This window comes from Vulpes lagopus, chromosome 10, assembly GCF_018345385.1.
Source record: "Vulpes lagopus strain Blue_001 chromosome 10, ASM1834538v1, whole genome shotgun sequence".
In the NCBI taxonomy this organism is placed as follows: domain Eukaryota; kingdom Metazoa; phylum Chordata; class Mammalia; order Carnivora; family Canidae; genus Vulpes; species Vulpes lagopus.
The window spans coordinates 34,718,534-34,733,556 of NC_054833.1; the positions used below are offsets into that span (position 1 = coordinate 34,718,534).

Genomic DNA, 15,023 nt, shown 5'->3' on the forward strand with positions numbered 1-15,023 from the left:
AAGAAAAAAATAAATCTGACATTTGATCGAGGATTTGGACACAGCAGTTTGGGGTTTTTTGAACAAAGAATTGCTATTTAAATAATAGTTGCCCTTTTTAGGTGTACAATTTTAGAGGTTATCATCTGTGGTTTATACTCACTAGTTTTCCTACTTATCTTTTCCGGGTGGGAGGAAATGGAGAAATTTAAAAAATACTGGCGATCTTAAAAGAATCATTGAAAACACTTTGATGTGTTTAGTGATTCGAGTAAGCATATTACCCCATAGGTTAACTTCATTTTGTGAAGCTTTGGAGCTTATACTCACAGACTGAACGTCACAGAGGATCTTCTTTCTCTCAATGTTTTCTTAAAAATTCCTGTTGCTAGTTGGATCAGGAATGTTGAGAGACATTTTCAGTGCTTTTGGTTTGCTTAGATTCTGGCTGTTGTTATGAGATGAATGGAAATGGAAAGTATTCTGGGAAAAACAATTGCCTGAACTTTCCTTAACCTTGAAGAGCTGCTCTGGGCTTGGGTGCAGTGTGACAACCTCTCCTCCCCTTATCAAATTCGATTCTGCTTTTCCTCTGAAAGCAGAATTTTTCCTCTGACCAAAAGGCTGGTTCAATTCTGAACATGAGTTTTGAAGAACTCTTGACATTGTATATGTCAAGCAAGCCTTTTACAGTGAGGTATGTGTTAATCCGGGCATTTTTCTTAATTGCTGGGCAGTTTCCGCCAAAAGCAACATCAAAATATTAATCCTCCCCTCCAAGTCATTGCTGGCTGAGAATCTACTCCATCTGGAAAAATATAACATGTTTTAAAACTTAGTGTAGTCAAGTGAACAGACCTAATCGAAATAATTACAGGAAAATGAAGATGGGTTTATCTTGTGACATCATTCAAACAGATTTCCACCCCATTTCTCCAACTGGCATCATGTAAAATTCTTCCATGACTGCTAGAAAAGTAAAAATGGACAGGAGGTTCTAATGTACAGTGTGTATTTGGGGCCCAGGAGATTTGAACGCCTGAAAGGGAAGTGAGTAAATTTCTCCATTTCTGTGGCTCCTTCCAGGAAGAAAATATCTGGAGCAAAAGCATGGCAGTTAGTGTGTAGAGTATGGTTTTAACATTGTGCAGAACTCAATTGTGAATATTGGTAAATAGCGACCAGCACAACATTGTTCAGGGGTTGGTTAAAATAGGCCGTGTAGCCCATTTCTCCCTGGCCTGGCTCTTCCACTGGGGGCTGTTGGGTGACTGGTGTGTGATATCTTCACGACGTGTATTTTTCTTTTTCCTTCTGCTCCCTTCCTGACCAGGGTGGTGGAATGTACACAGCAGTGCCGCAGACAGACCCGTTGGAGTGCGTTAACTGTCGAAACTGTAGAAATAACAACAGGTACGGGGCCCTGTATTTGCTCAGGTTGTTGGGAACACAGCCTGGTAGGACTCTTACTACCCCCCCACCCCACCTTCACCAAAGGACGTTCTTGAAATTTTAAGTAAGACATAAATCTCAGAATATGGAGACTGAAGTGTAAGGCCATTACTAATTTTTTGGCCCCGCTTTACATTTTTTTTTTTTAAGATTTTATTTTTTTGAGTGAGAGAGAGAGCATGAGCAGGGAGGAGTCCCATGTCGTGCTCCCCACGAGCAGGGAGCCTGACATGGGACTCTATCCCAGGAGCCCAGGATCAGGACCCTTGCTGAAGGCAGATGCTTAACCAACTGAGCCACCCCGGCGCCCCTGCCTTACAATTTTTGGCTTTTGGGCCTTGGTGTCTTTAGGTGGATGGACAATATTAAAGATGTTGTTTCTCACTGAGATGGTATTAAAAGGTTTGATGCTTGAGAAGTACTTAAAAGAGAGCCATTCTCTGTATACAGATTTTATCTTTTCTCACCTGTTCTTTTCTGCTCCGTGTTATGATAAGAACACTCTGAATGTTAGGGGGCAAGTCCTGTGGATAAAGGAATGTATATATAGTAATATTACTAAAATTTTCTTACCGGATTATGGTACTTTTTTTTTTATTATTCTTAAATCCTTGTGATAATTAAGTAGCAGAATCTCACTTTTTCCCCCCACTTTCTTCTAATTTGAGGAGTTTTTAAAATACCATAAGAGCCATATGTACTCACAGTATTTCAAACAAGATAGAAATATGTGGAGTATCATGTTCCACTTAAATTTTGACAATATCCAGGAAGCTTTCAGGCTGCCTCTATATATATAGTAACTCCAAAAGATTTTCAGAGTTTCTGTTGTATTAAAGTTGTATCCATCAGAAACTTTAGTTCTTTTTTTCCGGTAACAATGGTATCGGGTTACATGGTCTCAGAAGCCCTCCCCAGCTCTAAAACTCTACAATTTAAAAATTGTGTTAGAGTTAGTGGATAAAATAATGAGTATGGACTGGGGTTTGGCTATTTCATTATTGAAATGGGGTGGGACCTATACTTTTTTTAATTAATGACAAGGCTAAGTGTTGTGTCTGGAGGTTATCAAAACCAGAACTTGGAAATAGCCAGGTTAACTATAGAATTAACAGTACATTTTTCAACATGTGTTTTGAGAGTTGCAGAGCAAAAGCAATAAAACTTACTGGAGATTTGTCTATAATCGTTTATTTAGCCCCTCTTAGGGGGGGTCTGTGTTAGCAAGAGCCATCCACCTATTTTGTGTACTAAGATTGTTCATTACATTTCTAAAAATTCTTTCTGACCCGAGCTAAATTTTAAGATATTTATAAAATGGAAGTCATATTTTTGTCCTGAGCTGGTTGTAGACTTTATCACAGTTAGGAACATGCTAAAGATGCTTCATACACCTGGTAAGTAATCAAATAGACTTAATTAAAACAAATGGTATCACCTAAAAATATCATGTATTTTCCTTTGTGGTTCTTGTGACCATCAGCTGATCTCCATCAACGCTGGTGTTAGATGTTGTAAGGGACGCTCTGGCCTAAGAATAAGTAGAAAGAGACTTTGCCATTGCTTGAATCTGTGATCTTGAGAAAGTTATATAATCTCTCTGTGGCTATATCCTTATCTGAAAAATGGAAAATTGCCCTAGGAAATGTAAAAATCATCCCGACATACTCTGATGATAGATTTTGATAATTTGCTGCTAATCATGTCTTTATGATCATTGTGGTACCAAAAATACATCCCATTTCCTTAAAAGAACTTATATAATCAGTATCTATCATCTTGCATATACGATCGTGGCCATTTGTGTGTATGTGTGTTTGTGTGTGTGTTTGTGTATATGTATGAGTGAGTGTGTGAGTGAATATATGTGTATAGTATTGGGGGCTTTTGTTACACAGGGGTTTTTTTTCCTTTAAGAAAATGGAAAGTTATATTTCTGTTAATTTTTCAAGTCAATGACTTCTTGCATTTTATGTTTGGGGCTTTTACTTTTATCTGGGAACATAGGTGCATTCTCTTTAGCTTGAGAAACCCAGCTTCTGTTTCTCCCTGGCTTAAACTGACTTTTTCCTGCATGAGAGTCTACCTGTTTAGGGCAAGTCTTGGCGTGTCTGCATTGCCTCCAAGGTTAGCCAGACATCACACCTGGCTCCCAAGAGCCATTATGTGATTTTGATACTTAATGATTGGCCCGATAAGTATCAGTAAGTACCTGCCTTCATCTCTGGAAAATTGGCATCATTAAATGTAAAGTGTCTAACTCTTTTCACTTTGAAATTGAAAACAGGTGTCTTTCCTCAAGACCCCCATATGGCAAAATCTGTAATAAGCTTTGAATGCTGAGGTAGATGACACATGATTTACTCCAAGCATATGCACAATTTTAGTCAATTTACACTTTTAGAATATTGACATTACTAAGAATAAATTTGCATTTCCTAATGCCAAACTAATGAGTACACAAAAAGAGGCATAATTTCAATTAAGTTACATGAGGGTTTACCTACGGGTGAAGACTGGCATACCTCGTTTTGTTGTGCTCCGCTTTAATTGCACTTTGCAGGTATCGTGTTTTTTCAAATATCAAAGGATTGTGGCAGCCCTGCACCAAGCATGTCTATCAGCGCCCATTCTCCAACAGCATTTGCTCACTTTCTGTCTCTGTCCCATTTTGGTAATTCTTGCAATATTCCAAACTTTTTCATTATTATATCTGTTTATAGGGACCTGATCAGTGATTATGACTCACTATCAGCTCGGATGATGGTTAGCATTTTTTAGCAATAATGTATTTTTTAATCAAGGTATGTACATGTTTCTTTAGACATAATGCTATTATACACTTCATAGACTATAGTATAATGTTAACATAAGTTTTCTTTTTTTTTTTTACATAAGTTTTCATATGCACTGGGAAACCAATGAGTTCATTTGACTTCCTCTATTGTGATATTTGCTTTATTGCAGTGATCTGGAAGTGAACTTCATTATCCCCAAGGTATGCTGATAGTGTGGTTCAATGGTTATCACACTTCAACATACATTAGAATCAATTAGTTGCTTGTGAAAACACAGATTACAGGGCTCTACCCTTAGAGTTTCTGATTCAGTAGGTACAGGGTGGGGCCTGAGAGTTTGCATTTCCAATGAATTTCCACTCATGCTGCAGCTGCTGGTCATGGGACCATGTTTTAAGAACCACTGGAATAATTGGGCTAGTGAAGTTCAAGAATAGGGTAGCAGGATATAAATTGGAAAGCTGGACAGAGTTTATGTCATGGATGACCCTGAATGTCATGGTTTAGTAGTTTATTTAATAAACATTTGTTGGGTGCCTGCCATATACAGGGTACTGACCCAGGTCCCACCTGCAGAGAGCCCATAGTTTAATCGTAGTGATTCACAACAGAGCTCTAAGTACAGTGAGTAGGGCTTAAGGAAGAACATTGAATCTTGTAGTTTTACATTTAAGGAATGGAAAAGATCCTTATTGTTTTAATAGTAAAGGTGCAGGGAGGGATATGAGATTTTTTTTTTTTTACTTTATCAAAAGTGGGGGATATTGGTTAAATGTTGAAAAACAATGGACTAATAATTGCATCATATTTCTCTGGAAGATTTTTGAGAAGGGGAGCCGTGTTTCCAAGAGATGTGTTTATACTTGATTAGTGGTAGCTGTACACAGGTGGGGTTGCAGGTAGGAAACCAGTTTGATGGTTTCTATAATGAAGACCTTAGCTTCTGTGCAAGGAATGGATGTAGAAAGGAAGGGACAAGGGAGGCTCCAGTGTGAGAATCTATTTTTTTTTTAAGATTTGTGTATTTATTAGAGAGGGGTGGGGAAGGAGCAGAGTGAGAGACACAATCTCAAGCAAACTTCCTGCTGAACATGGAGCCTTACCTGGGGCTCAATCCCGTGACCCTGAGATCGTGACCTGAGCTGAATTCAGGAGTTGGATTCTTAACCAACTAAGCCACTCGGGTGCCCCTAGAGTGGGAGTATTTAGGAACCTTGCAAGCAAAGGGGTCAGAAGTGAAATATGATTGAAAGCAGGTCATACAGAGCCATGGTGAATCAGCAAGAGATTTTTAAGTAGCACAGCATTGTGCTAGAACATTCTGGATGGAGGTTGGAGAATAAATTAGCACAGGAGACCAGTGACATGGCTAATTGCAGTAGTCCAGAGGAGAAACCGTGTGCTAGGATGATTGCAGGAGAGGTAGAGAGAAGTAGATGGGTTTGAGAGATTTAGGAAGTGCCAATTAAAAAAAAAAAAAAAAGACAGAAGTGATCGGTCTTGGAGATTTGGCCATTGACTGATAGGAATCTAGAAAAAAAGGAAGTTTCAAAATGAATAGAATGTTTCAAGCATGGATGGCAAGGTAATTGCCATGGTCATAGTCATAGAGACAAGGAACTTAAGGGCACCTGGGTGGCTCAGTCAGTAAGCATCTGCCTTCAGTTCAGGTCAGGATCCTAGGATCCAGTCCCACATTGAGCTCCCTGCTCAGTGGGGTGTCTACTTATCCCTCTCACTGTGCGCCCACCTCCCCACTACCTGCCGCCTTGTGCTCACTCTCTCCCTCTTTCAAATAAATACTTATTTCTCTCTCTCTCTCTCTCTCTCTCTCTCTCTATATATATATATATATATATATATATATATATACTTATTTATAAAAAGATTTTATTTATTCATGAGAGACACACAAAGAGAGACAGAGACATAGGCAGAGGGAGAAGCAGGCTCCCTGCAGGGATCCCAGTGTGGGTCTCGAACCCGGGACCCTGGGATCACTCCCTGATCCAAAGGCAGACGCTCAACCACTGAGCCACCCAAGTGCCCCGGGAGTCATCCTGTTAGACACCTTATTAAACTTACCTTTACTCTGGGTGGCTGTCATCTTCCACAGATGCCTAAGAACTGAGGAACTGAGGCAGTCTTGCTTGGGGCCTGTGCACCACACAGTCGTACCAGCACAGTGTCCTGCCCTGCCTTGGGTTTAAACTTAAATGTATTTTGGGGAGTGGGCTCTTAAGGAACAAGTCAGTGCCAGCCTTAGACCCCTTTTATCATCCCTCTGTTGCGATAATAACTATCTGGAGAGAAAACATCTTTATCATCTAAATTGGAGTACTGGTGTGAAAATTTGAGAACAAGGAAGAGGGGGGAATGTGCACTCCAGCAATCTATGGAGTTCTGTTTGATTCTAGCACTTTTGTGGCATGTTGTAAATGACTGCCCGCTTCAACCGTATTCAGTTAATTTGAACCCTTTTCACGTTTTGTTTTGTTTTCCTTTTCACGTTTTAAGAGTGTTATGTAATAGCTCACCATGACAGCTAGAAGGAGGCATACATAATGCAGCTTTGTGGGGAGCCCTACACTAAAGACTTAATTGAGAAATACTCATGCATCTCAAGAATGTAACAGATTTTAATGAAATAAATCAAAAGCTTTCCATCCTCCTCCTCTCCTCCTCTCCTCAATTTAAGAGGCAGTGGCGCAGTTCTGGATATGTAATCAGCTGGAGATTGTCAGTTACTTGGCTAGTTTAATGGGAAAGGATTGACGTTAAATCCCGCCTGTTTACCATCAGTCTTGATAATTTGTAAAAGAGTAGAGAGGACACTGATGGAATAAACAGACCCACGAACCGAGAGGTCCCATCAGGAAGGAACAAGAAATGAAGGGTCCTAGAGAGATTGGAAGTGGGCAGGAAGTAGCTAAGTAAAAATCAACTTGGAAAAATGCATATATAATCCATCTGGGAAAAATAGTGCAAGCTATACCTCACTGATGGTCAAAAGGAGGAATAAAATTACTTAGTGCCTAGGAAGCACAGATACTATGAATGATCTCCAAAGTTTTGCCTGATGAGGACCTGGAAAGCCTGTGTGTTACTGCGCTTGGGGACACTCTTTCACCAGCTTGGAACCTTCCACATCAGTCGGATCTATGTAGATAAAAATAGCGTGTAGAGATGAGCATGCAAACATTTCATTATAGTACTTGCTCTTTCTGGCCTGCGAGTTGAGCTACCCAGCTGGTTTGTTAAGTATGAAAATGACTACTTGTTGAGTACGTCTAAATTCTTTCCCCTAGCAAGTGAATTTGTTATGACTTCATCCATCTCCTGTTGCTGATCACGTAGCTACTTAAGAACTAGCCATAAAAACCAAAGGCAGAAAACACACAAAACCTAAGACTTGGTTTCTTTTCCAGCTCTGGTAATCTTGCCTAATTCCCTAAGGAAAAAATTTCAAAACACTATGTCTAATTTTTAAAATTGATCAGTACCTTCCTTTTGGGGAAGTTCTGTTTTTTGTACTTCTAAGATGGAGAAAAGAGGGCCCGTTGTCAGGGAATCCGGTGGTTAGGGTAGTGTTTTTTAGTCTTTTATCTGTAAGAGAGCGTGCATGTACGCTTGTCACGTTCAGTAATGCACTCATTTATTGTCACCTATTATGTGACAATTACCAGTAAACTAATTCCCAGAGGGCGACTCCCACTCTGAGACTGGGGTCATTGCATCCGATGAAGAATATACCATGAGAATGGAGGACAGTGTCCCTCATGGCCCTGGAGGAGTGTCCTCAGGTTCTGTTGCATAGTAACTGATGAGCCTCCAGAAATAAGGGCTGGGTCAGCAAAATGACAGAGACACTGAGGCAAGAGGAAACAAATGAGCTGAACATTAAACCACCACCAAGATGTGACTGTTTCAGAAGTCTCAAGAACAGCCTCATGAGCATAAGTATCACACACCCAGGAGAGTGATGGATAGTGAGTCTTTGCCCTCTGGGGACAATCAAAAGAAGAAAACTAATGCACAATTTACACAAGTATCTAATCGGAGCAATTCTGTATGTAATCACGCTGAACAAATACCCAACTGTGTAAACCGAAATGGAACACTTGGCTAGGAGATATTTCAGAGGTCCTAGATAGTTTTACTGGGAAGTCCAAAATACATTTAGTCAAATACTAAAGCAACATATTCATCCAAGCACAGTCCTCTGCCACTACTCCAATCTTTGATTTCCCAGTGTGTGCTATTCAGATGGTTGGTTAAAGAATATTATTCTTACGACACTAGAATAGTCATTTTTCTCTCTTACAGGTTTGTCAGGTCTGTCCTGTTAACTGAATGATATCTTAGTAAACTAACAGGTCGCAGACCACCTGAATTCATTTTAGCACACATTTTTGTACATGGCAAGATGCCCAGAGTTCTATTTACTCAATGTTTTTAAACTTAAAATTAAGAAAAGTAGTTTCATTGAGCCAGAGACAACTCAGTGAAAACTTTCACTCTACCTTAAGCCAATAATAACTGTAATTGAAGGGTTATTTGAGAAGCCCGAGGCAGTGAAATTACAAACTCTTTGTGGCTGCATGAACTGTAAAATGTGCACTGTGAGAGCATCTTGATGAATGTCATGTATTTGCAGATATACTCATCTGACCTCTTCCGTCTCTCACTGTCTGTAGATTTGGGTCATTGAAGTTTACCTGTATACAGATATTTTTTGTGTGATTCCCTGACAGCTTTAGAAATTTTAGTTCAAGTGTTAATCAGTAAAATTGTTTTCACATGCTATATTCCTGATTCTCCTCAGAACAGGTATTCTATTTCTCTACATTTTATTTTTTTATAAACATTTGTATTTATGTATTTGAGAGAGTGAGTGAAGGAGAGAGAGAGAGAACATGAGCAGGGGTGAGGGGCAGAGGGAGAAGCATGCTCCCCACTGAGCAGGGACCCCGACATGGGGCTCGATCCCAGGATTCTAGGATCGTGACCTGAGACACTTAACCCACTGAACCACTCAGGTGCCCCTATTTCTTTTTTCTTTCTTTTTTCTTTTCTTTTCTTTTTTTTTTTCTTTTCTTTTCTTTTCTTTTCTTTTCTTTTCTTTTCTTTTCTTTCTTTTCTTCTCTTCTCTTCTTTCTTTTCTTTTCTTTTCTTTTCTTTTCTTTTCTTTTCTTTTCTTTTCTTTTCTTTTCTTTCTTTTCTTTTCAATATACTTTGTCTGCTATGCTTGTATCTTAACACGTAATCTGCAAGCTGAAGCCATTTTTATGCCACAACACATGTAGGTACCTGGCAGAGAACAAAATTATTTGCATGTGGTTATCTAAATTCCTGATGATTAGGAGTTAGGATTTGATATACTAGAAAATTTTAAATCAGTTTGGTTTATCCTGTTGAAAAGCGGGTAATCTAACTCAAAGTGTGATCTTACGGTCAACACCATTCTGTTAATGGAGAGAATCACGATTCAGAACAGCAGTAAACAGCTGCTGTCATCTGTTTCAAGTTATCTAAAAATAGATATCAAAGAAATGGGAATAGTACACTCGTACCTTTTTTTTCTTATTAAATACGTGTCATTTCTTTTAAAACATCTGTGTATTTAATCTGTGTGTTGACTCCAGTGCAGAGAGCCAGGTTATCATCCATCACGGTTGGCCATGCTCCTCTGTCTTGGCCGCCTCTTCATTCCTGCCCCACGCATGTAAGTCACCACTGCTGCCTTGCAGGGGTGCCTTACACTCAAACTGTTAGGCTGCCCTCACACCTCATTTTAAAATCTCATCCTTGGCTTTGAATGAAAGAAATGAGCAGAAAAAAAGAAACTAAAAGGAAAGAAACAGAAGACTTGAAGACTTCTTACTATCATTTGGTGAGTCTTCGTTATTTTATGTTAACATTATGAAATTTCATTCATCTTCTATCGCCCTAAACAAATCATTAATTTATGATATTTTGTTTTTAGGGAACTTCCTTGTTTTCCTAATTCTGGCAAGTATTATTATTTTTTTTTCCCTATAGTTGAACTTTGCTTCTTTTAAATGAAAACTTTCTTCTTTCTGACCTGACAACACTTTTTGGTCTTTTGGGTTTCTAGGACCTCTGTGTTACTTCCAGATTCTTGCAGAGAAATGTGGCAGCAAGCCAGAAGCTCAGTTAGTTTGTTTTACACCATCACCATTGGGAATTTTTTTTTTGAGGACCTGACTGTGCGAGCTGTGTGTCTCACTATTTTAAGAGCTTTGACACTGACGACAGTCATTGACTGTCCTCAAGGGATTGAAGTTTAAATCAGACAAGTTTGAAACCAACAGATAAAAGAAAACCCGGACAACAGAGCCAGTGTTGAACAAGGACAGAAATAACAACGATAGTGATACAGGAATCTTCAGGGGTAAGTGTATCTCTTCATTCTCACTTTAATGGACATGTCTTACCTTTGTACTGGGTGTTAACAAAGTATTACGAGGTATTTTCCAGTTAGTTTAGTCACTGCTCCCTTACCCCCACTATAATGAATTTACTTGCTTAGGAAAAAGGGTATTTAAAAAATCTAATGTTTTAACATTCATTAATTCAGCATTTTCGAGGTCCTGCTGTGTGCCATGAACTGTGTGCTTGGTGCTGGAGATTATGACTTTAATCAGAATCCCGTATACGTTACTACTTTACCACTTCTAGACCATCTTAACTCCATTCCTTCTCTAGGGTTTTGTGTTATTTTTGTCAGGGGTTTTCATTCTACAAATATTTAAAATCCCCTAAGACATTACAGTTACTGCTTTTTGAAGTCAATATTTATTCAGAATTCCCAGCACCACCTTTTTTCGTTGTTTTCCTTTCTGTATTTCCTTTCTTGCGTGTACTGGTGATCTTTTCCTTCAACTTGAAAAACTGTCTCTGATGTTTCATATAGTACAGGTCTAAGGGTGACAGATTTTCCCAGTGTTTTGGTCTAAAATGTCTTCAGTTCATCTTCCTTTTAGAAGGATCCTTTTTACTGTTTATTGAATTCTAGGCTGGCAGTTACTTTCTTTGGTACTTTAATGACACTGCACTGTTGCTTCTGTCATTTCTGGTGAAGAATCATCTGTGCAGCTAGCATTGTTCCCTTTCAGAGTAATAATATCTGTTTCTTCTGGCTGCTTTCATGATTTTCACATTGTATTTTGCTTTCAACAGTTTAATTAATCACATTCAAAAGTGTAATAGTGGGATCCCTGGGTGGCGCAGCGGTTTGGCGCCTGCCTTTGGCCCAGGGCGCGATCCTGGAGACCCGGGATCGAATCCCACGTCAGGCTCCCGGTGCATGGAGCCTGCTTCTCCCTCTGCCTGTGTCTCTGCCTCTCTCTCTCTCTCTGTGACTATCATAAATAAATAAAAAAAATTTTAAAAAAAAGTGTAATAGTATTTGTATTTATTCTGCTTGGGGTTCATCGGACTTCTTGAATCTGTGCTGGCACTTTCATCAGTTTTAGCAAATACTTAGCCCTTATGTCTCCAAATATGGCTTCTGTCCCATTTCATTTTCTCTCCTTCACAGAGACTCCCAACTATATATATTTCTGAGCTTTTCGTGATGCCTCATATGTCTTTTAAGCTTCTATCTATGTTTCCCATCCTTTTTGTCTCTGTACTGCAGTCTAAATGTTGTGCATTTCCTGCTTCATGTGCAGCAGACTGCTGTTCAACTGTGCCCAGTTAGCTCTTTACCCCATGTATGCAGTTCTCAATTTCAGTTATTCTACTTTTTAGTGTAGAAATCCCAAATATTAATTATTACTAGAGTCTAGGTCTCTACTAAAATTCTTTGTCTTATCATCTGTTTTCTTGAATATATGCATACAGCTCTTTCAAAGTTTTTGTCTTCTAACTCAGTATATGCGTCACTTATTTTTCACTTGTTCCTTTCTCTTGATATGCCTGGTAATTTTTTATGAATTCTGGAAATTGCATATAAAAACTACAAGAGGCTCTGGAGGAGGTTTTCTTCCTCCAGAAAGGGTTGCTTTTAGCAGGCAATTTGGCAAGGGGCGATCACTTTCACCCAATCAGGAACAGAGCCATTTTGCTGCTGAGTTTCAGCATCTGTAAAAGCGTTGTCTTGTTTCTGCTTCACCATTATTTTTATAGCTTAAGCCTTCAAGGGTCCCACCGAAAGTCTTTTCTCTTTAGAAGGCTCTGAATGCCAATTTCTATCTTCTGAGCACCATGAAAGTACCAGGAGTCCTGCTCGGCTCCTTAGCTTTGCAGCCACCACCTTCAGCTTGACGTCTCAGCCTTTTCTTTTTTGCACTGAAATGGGCAAATGCCGCAAGAGAAAAAGTGATGTTGCAACTTAGGTTTGCATTTACCTTCTCTCTGGAATCTCAGCTATTCAACTGCTTGCTTTGGTAGTTGCCCTCGGATGACTTCAACAGATGTAAAATAAAAATGTCTCCATCCTTTTTAGTTGTCCTTGGCAGGAGAGCTGTCCTGATATAAACTGATCAGTCATAGCCAGAAACCAGCAATTTAATTTTTAATTTAATTTAATTTAAAAGTTATTTCTAACAAATCATGGTAGCCATATAGATTCTCCTGACCAGAGATATTTCTGGTTTTGGGAAATCAGAATCCTTTTTATTCTCTAACTCTATAATTGCTACCTAATGTAATTTCCTTGGCTATAAGTCAGTTGAGTCTGAACTAGTAGGAAAGAATAGACACTGGCCTTTAGCTGGTCACATGAGAAGTGCTCTTTCTCATTAGCCACACATGTACTACCCATCTCCCAGGTGAGTGCTGACAGCACCCTTTATATCTTCTTATATAACACTGCATCACACTGTAACCATTTGTTTACTTGTCTGTCTCCTCCACTTGACTGGAAGCTAGAAATCTGCTGTATTTACCTTTATATTTTTAGTATTTGCCACAGTGTCTGACATTTAGAAATTGTTCAGCAAATGCTTTTAGAATAAAAGGTTCTTCTAGGTAAGGTTATTTAAATAAATGGATAATATCTATTAAAGTTTCATTAGTAGTATCTGAATTCAGAAAGTGGGGTTTTTAGTGGGTTTTTTGGTTTTGTTTTGTTTTGTTTGTTTTGTTTTGTTTTTGCCTCTGACCATGCCCCACATTTTGGGTAAATACCTTACTTAGAGTTTGTATTTGATTCCCATGAATTGAATGCATTCATGGGGAATCTCAGGTTCCCTGGGTATAGGGACAATGGAAGAGACCTGACAAAATCCAAGAAGGAAAAAGCCCAGTAACACAGACATTATTAAATGGCTGTCAGGAGATTAGTGCTCCCCTTTGCCAGCATTAGGGTGCTGGCAAAGGAGAGCATTAACATTAAAAAAGCATTAACATTAAAACATTTTTTAAAATTCAGAGTTGAATAAACTGGAGAATGGGACAAATAAGGAATGCCATACTCTCCTGTAATCATGATCTATCCTGCCCAGTGCTCTGTCTCTGCCTTCAGCAAACTTCCTTCTATAATAGTGCTTCCTTCCTTTTTTATTGACTGAAGACATCCATAGGAATGGTTAGGTTTTATTTTAATCAGGTATATACTTCTTCTGTATTATTGAAACTTAAAATATAGTCCTATAAATTCTGTACTCCAACTATTCTATACAAATTCTTCACCTCCTTTGTTTTCATTTCAGGTGACAAGTATCTGAATTCCACTAAATGTATAGTAAGTATATTTCTCTATTTTAAATTAATGTTGGACTTACTTAAATTAAGGAACTGGTTTACTAACAGATTATCTTTTTCTCTTTCAGGTTCAGATCTTTCTTCTTGCCTAGCATTTGGTATTTCTAATAACTTGAACCAACAGAGATGCTAGTAACAGTTGCATGGACTTCCTTTTACTGGCACTGATTTTCATGTGCCTCAGAAATGAGGCACCATTCATTCCATGTTAAAAAGGTGGAAATCCAAAGAATTCTTATCTTTATTCCCTGATATTGTGTAGCTCCATCATACTAGCAGTCAGTGCTATATCTTTTATACCTAGCATGCCCAAATTAAAACCAAATAAAATATCTTCCTGAGACTCTTCTTGTAATTATATAAATAAAAAATACATTTTTGTAATTCCAGTTTCTGTTAATGATAGAATAGCTCAATCATCCACAGGTAATAATGATGAAATCTGGACCATTTGAAAGTTTGGAGAATAACCAAAAGCAGGCAGAAACTGAATAAAGCTAACCTTGAAAGACAATGTCTGGCATTCGTTCATGGATTTTTGCTGGAGGGCATTCTTCAATCTCGGATCAAGTACCCAAACAGAAGGTGTCAGAAGATGGAGTTCATGAACAACCAGAAAATTAGAGGGAAAACCAGTAAAAACAAAAACAAAAACCTATACAAGTGAAGAAATAGGAAAATGTGATACATGTGAAAAAAATGTCAATAGAAACAGACCCTGAGGTGACACAGATACCACAATTAGCAGGCAGTAACGTAAGGCAGTTATTATAAATATGTTCAGATACCTAAAGGAAGATAAACGCAATTCACATATAAGGAATTGCAGCCAAGAAATAGACACTATAAAAAAGTCCAAATGGAAATTCCAAAGCTGAAAAGTACAAGTAACTGGAATGGCAAATTTACTGAATGAGCTTAAGAGCAGGTCAGAGACAACAGAAAAAGAATTGGTGAACTAGAAGATCAATAGAAATGATCCAATATGAAGAACAGAAAGAAAAAAAAGAAAACACATATCTTAGATAAGGGCAGAAAGTAAAAGTAGGGCAGGATTGAAAT

General features: G+C 38.5%; 1 protein-coding gene across 9 annotated transcripts in view; it reads left to right on the top strand.

The window, feature by feature from the left end:
- Positions 1 to 15,023, top strand: part of CDON (cell adhesion associated, oncogene regulated) — a 112,208-nt gene that overhangs the window by 91,566 nt on the left and 5,619 nt on the right. For 7 of the 9 annotated variants that reach the window (XM_041770194.1, XM_041770193.1, XM_041770192.1 and 4 more), the window contains one exon: positions 1,313 to 1,392. In XM_041770194.1, the coding sequence (XP_041626128.1) occupies positions 1,313 to 1,392 (80 nt within the window). Of the gene's footprint in view, positions 1 to 1,312; positions 1,393 to 10,367; positions 10,645 to 13,909; positions 13,942 to 14,029; positions 14,304 to 15,023 lie in introns of those variants that run through there. The other 2 variants (XR_005990152.1, XR_005990153.1) reach the window with 2 other exon arrangements.